The sequence below is a fragment of the Octopus bimaculoides genome, chromosome 21, assembly GCF_001194135.2.
Source record: "Octopus bimaculoides isolate UCB-OBI-ISO-001 chromosome 21, ASM119413v2, whole genome shotgun sequence".
Taxonomy (NCBI): Eukaryota; Metazoa; Mollusca; class Cephalopoda; order Octopoda; family Octopodidae; genus Octopus; species Octopus bimaculoides.
This window is the reverse complement of record NC_069001.1, coordinates 5,851,685-5,857,160: the sequence shown is the minus strand read 5'-3', so window position 1 is coordinate 5,857,160 and position 5,476 is coordinate 5,851,685. Positions and strand designations below refer to the sequence as shown.

General features: G+C 41.5%; 1 protein-coding gene across 1 annotated transcript in view; it reads left to right on the top strand.

Moving 5' to 3' along the window:
• LOC128250450 (uncharacterized) overlaps positions 1 to 5,476 on the top strand; it is a 45,978-nt gene that overhangs the window by 22,249 nt on the left and 18,253 nt on the right. Inside the window, exon 3 of the mRNA XM_052975487.1 lies at positions 1,834 to 1,935. Coding sequence (XP_052831447.1) covers positions 1,834 to 1,935 — 102 coding nt within the window. The remainder of the gene's footprint in view (positions 1 to 1,833; positions 1,936 to 5,476) is intronic.

Here is a 5,476-nt window from a genome sequence, read left to right as displayed (position 1 = left end):
ACAACAACAACACGACTTCTACCACGAAGACGACGACCACCACCACCACCATCAACAACAACACCACAGTCACCCCACCACCACAAACAGCAACAACCACACGACTACTCCCACGACCACCACCACGACCACCTTCACCATCAACAACAACACCTCCATCACCACATTCACTACAACATCTACTACTATTGCTACAGCCACTACAGCGAACTACATCAACTACTGCCAACACATCAACAACAGCAACAACCTTTTCGACCACAAGCAAGGATACCACTGCAACCACTGCCCTTACCATCACCACCACCACTAACACCTCAACATCACCAAAGTTACTACTAACACGGACACCTTCACCAACCTCGGCAATAACAACCACTCGCCACCACAACCCCCACCTTCTAGCCACCACTATGACATCAACAAGCACACCGCCAACCATGACCACCATCACTAAAACAACATGTGTATTGTGTCATCCATCCCAATGTAATTATTTGCTGTACAACATCTTATCAATGTTTTCACACCAAACCGCCATCTTGAACGATGTTCCACAGCATTGCTTGTTTCTCTGTGCTTTCCCCCCCTCTCTCTCTCACACACACACACACACTTTCATTCTGTTTATATTTCTATGTCACTTTATCCATCCACACTCTCTCTCTCTCTCTGTCCCCTCCTGTCTGTCTGCTCTACTCTTATCTCTGTTTATTGTTTATCTTCATGCCGTAGCCGCCGTTGTCTCTCCTTACCTGCCATTCCTTCATCACTTCGCCTACAGCACAGTTTCGCCACTTACATTCTCTTTCACGTTGCTAAGATTTTTCCTCTGTATTTCACACAGTCGGTTATATAATCCACAACAGTATTAACTGCGAGTCCGAAAAATAAAAAGACTTGGATGCGCCGGGGCAGTTGTAGACTCACGGGACATGGGTGTTTGGCGCTGCTGATATCTGAGCAGGAGGCCAAAGGTTCGGTTCTTCATGTCTCTGGTCCTCTCTGGTTTGCTCTATAGTTGCGAGACTTGGACATTGTGCGGATCCCTTAGAATCGATCTGGACGCCTTTGGTACCGGGACAATGGGCTACTATAGTCGTAGTATTATGGACTACCATTAGTCGGATTTCGACAATGATAAGAAAATGTTAAGAGGGGTTTTTCGTTTAAACAATTTGCATAAAAGCGTTCAAAATAGGTAGTAAAATAAATTCATAATTATTTAGAAGTTCATAAAAAAGTCATAATTGTATAGAAGCATATATACAAAAACAATTTGTAGACAGCATTTGACAGGAGAAAGCGTGTATTGCTTAATCAAAACTCCATCAGAAATCATATTTAAGTATTTATACAGAATTTTAGGGGAATGACCAACCTTTTTTCTTCATCTCCGGTCTTGTTACAAGAATAGAGATGAAGCAAAAAGGGTTGGTCATTCCCCAATATGCAGAGACAGGACGGTCTTCTGCACCGTTTTCGTCTACCAAATTTCGTCTACCAAAACCTGAGCTTTTGGTATATCGAACACTGCACCACGCAGTTACAAAGTGTAGTTCTCACCACAAACCAGACTCCTATTTCTCATTCACCACCACCACTACTACTACTACTACTACTACTACTACTACTACTACTACTACTACTACTACTACTACTACTGCTGCTGCTGCTGCTGCTGCTGCTATTACTACTACTACTACTACTACTACTACTACTACTACTACTACTACTACTACTACTACTACTACTACTACTACTACTACTACTGTTGCTGCTGCTTCTTCTGCTGCCGTTGTCGTTGTTACATTTTAAATTCTTCTTTTTCAGTTTATGTGTTACCATGGCAACTGTACAGATTACCAATGCCACAAAGCCGTTAAGATTTACTCCATGTTCCATAAAGTGCCTTGTGTGGGAAGGAAGTGTCAGGCAAGTAATTCTTACTTTTATACAACCGCTACCATCATCACCGTAACTTAGTTCCCGTAACTTAGCCGTTCGGCTTGAAAGACCGATAGAATAAGTACCTGACTGTACATAAATGAGTGCTGGGGGTCAATTGGCTCGACAAACCCTTTCATGTGGTGCTTCAGCATGGCCACAGTCTAATTAATGAAACAAGTAAAAGATAAACTGGTACTCCGTCAATTACGACGACGGGTATGTATTCCAGTTGGTCCGATCAACGGAACAGCCTACTCGTGAAATTAACGTGCTAGTGGCTGAGTACTCCACAGACACGTGTACTCTTAATGGAAGTTCTCAGGCAGATTCAGCATGACACACAGAATGTGATGAGGATGGTACTATCCATTTTTGCCGGTTGAGGGGACTGGAGCAATATGAAGTAAAATGTCTCGCCCAAGGACACAACGACCGTGAGCCGGATGCCTCAACCACTAAGCCACTCGTGTTCACAGTAAAAGGTAAAAGAGATACGATAAAGATGAGATGGTCATATCCGAAATTTCCATTGATCATAGGCTTACTCGACCAAGTGAACCTAGGGCTAAAGAGCAACAACAACACCCACAGCCTCCATACTCTTCGATATGTAGCTTCTTGGCTCTTAAGTCTTCAGCGATGCCCTCCATTGTATTAAAAGTTTAAAGAACACACCAGAGGGAGAAAGCCGGGTGCAGCAGAGAGATCTGTTTCTTTTCGTCTGAAATCGAAGTCGAATTTACTTGAACGTCTCTTTAACAAAATGTTCGGAAATCGATCTCTGCGTTTGGCAAAGAGTTCGGTGGATTAGCAATTGTATTGGTCTGGGTTTCTGATCTACTTATTAGTTTGGCATTGATTGTAAGATGTTGATGATGATGATGATAGTGGTGGTGATGGTGGTAGTGGCGATGATGATGATGATGGTAGTGGTGATAGTGATGATGATGATGATGATGATGATGACTGTTGCTGTTGCGGCGGCGGCGGCGGAGGTGGTGGTGGTGACGGTGGTAATAGTGATACGTTCTCATTTCCCAGCCAACAGACAAACAAGATTGTTTCCCCCTTCTTTCTTCTTTATTTTCTTTTTCTATTGTTATATCTGAGTCCTCCCTATCTCTCCCACCTCTATATCACCCTTCTCCCTCTCCACTTTTCTCTCTCTCTCTCTCACTCCCCTTTTCTCTCTCTCTCTTTCTTTCCTTTTCTCTCTCTCCCTTTCTCTCTGTTACAGAAATATCGATTAACATTTTTTACTTGACACAGGGTCAACTGCTGTAAGAAAGAGAGAACTAAAATAAATAAATTGGTCACATTACGCAACTTTACTTATTGACCTTGCTAAATAATATTATTGGTTCGACTATGGCCTCACTATCGCCTCTTTATAGTCATATTATATATAGCATTACGCACTGGTAACACTATGTAAGTTTACTGGCCTCACGACGGCTTCTATATATGGTTCAAAATCGTACAAAAAAGACTGAGTCAAGTGAGGGAACAACAGACAAAGGGCATTAGTTGAACGTTTAGTAAAAAAAAAAAGGAAGAGTTTTCGACGTTTCGAACCTACGGCCTTCGTCAGAAAGGAATGAGAAAAGCAAGCAATGGAGAGAAGGAAAAAAAACGGAGAGTAAAAAAAGTGTGTCTGGATTAACGGTTTAACTCCTTATATACCGCATTTTCTGGCATACAGGTCGATGTAGTATAAAGTGTAAGCATGTAGTGTAGATATTGAAATATCTTCACTATCTTTGCAAATCTTGCTGAATTTCACATGGAAGTTTCGGTCCTTTATGGTCTGATTGATGTATAAGTCGACCAATCTTCTTTTGGCGGTAAATTTTGGGCTGAAAATTCCGATTCCTTGTTCACTTTCTCCTTACAATTGAAAGCTGTAATTAAACCGCAGAACAGTTATATTGGCTGGGCTTAGAGTAGTTAGTGCAGAGGTCAATGGATCCACAACACGCTATGTCGGTAACCAGATCCGAACCATCGACCCATCAACTAGTAGTAGTCAGACAATCTATCGATCCTTCTGTCTACAGCTGTCATCGATCAGGTTTTGAAATGGTTATTACTGTCTGGTTAAGGAAGAATGCTAGATGATGATGAGGAGGAGGAGGAGGAGGAGGAGGGGGAGGAAGGGTAGAAGGAGGAGGAGGCAGACAGAAATAGCAGAAGAGGGTGTAGATAAATACGCCATAGATGTTGATGATGATGATGGTGATGATGACGATGATGATGATGACGATGATGATGATGATGATGATGATGACGATGATGGTGATGATGATAGCGATGATGATGACGATGATGATGATAGCGATGATGATGATGATAATAGTGATGGGGTTAGTGGTTTTGGTGTTGTTGGTGTAGTTGTGGTGGTAATAATTATGATAACTAAAATATTGTGGGTAGTGAAACTGGTGATGACAATGACAACAAAGGAGTCATAGACGAAGATGATGATGATGATGACGACGACGACGACGACGACGACGACCATAATGATCATGATCATGATGCTGACGTTGATGACGACGTCGGCGGCGGCGGCGGTGGCGGTGGCGGCGGTGGCGGCAATGATGGCTACTTAGACATAGTAAATGATAAATGAAGGTAATTATTTATTAAGCAACGGCAGCCATTGTTAAAAAGTTGTCCGTTATTATAGGGTGGCGGTGGGGGGGGACGTCAGCGGGGATGGTAATGACGACGGACGGTGAGGCAGCGGTGTCGGCTGCGTCGGTGGTGGTAGCGATGGTGGGGGGTGGTACTGTTGAATCTATATATTTCTATGTAATCGTCTGTAATATTTTGCGAAACACTGATGCCAAATCCTGCCGAAACTAGATGGTATAGAAATATTCTCTTAATTCTCTGTCATTAAACCGACATTAAACTGACTAACAGAAGAAAGCTAATTATGTTAGGGAGGTTTATATATTTATTCATTTATGTTTATACTTATTTATCAGCTTTTCTTGTCTTTTCTTTTTCGCTGTTCCTCTTTTTCTTTTTCCTTCATTTGCTAATTTCGTTATTGACTTTCATAAATCCTGGTCAACGTAGAAACAATGCAAATCCGAGGCTTGTGTCTTTTCGCCTATTTCCCAAAATAAGAATCCAAGCTCAAACAAACACAAAAACAACAACGAAAATAAAACAACAGCTACAACAACAACAACAACAACAACAACAACAACAACAAAAGCAACAGGAGCAACAATAACAGCAACAACAATAACGACAAACAAGAGGAAGGATGGATCCAAGAATACTTGGAAAGTTGTTGTGTAAAAGAGAGAAAAGAATTCCTTTGAAAAAAAAAAAAAGAAGAAAAAACGGAATTAGAATACATCGTCGTATGAAATGATAAAAAGGAAAGAAAAAAGAAAGAAGAATTCAATGAATGTTTTAGTGTTCTATCCGTGTATACAGCGGCGCAAATTAATGGTATTTCTGCCTCTAATCTATCTGTAATTAAGCGCAAAGAAAATTAGTCGAATCA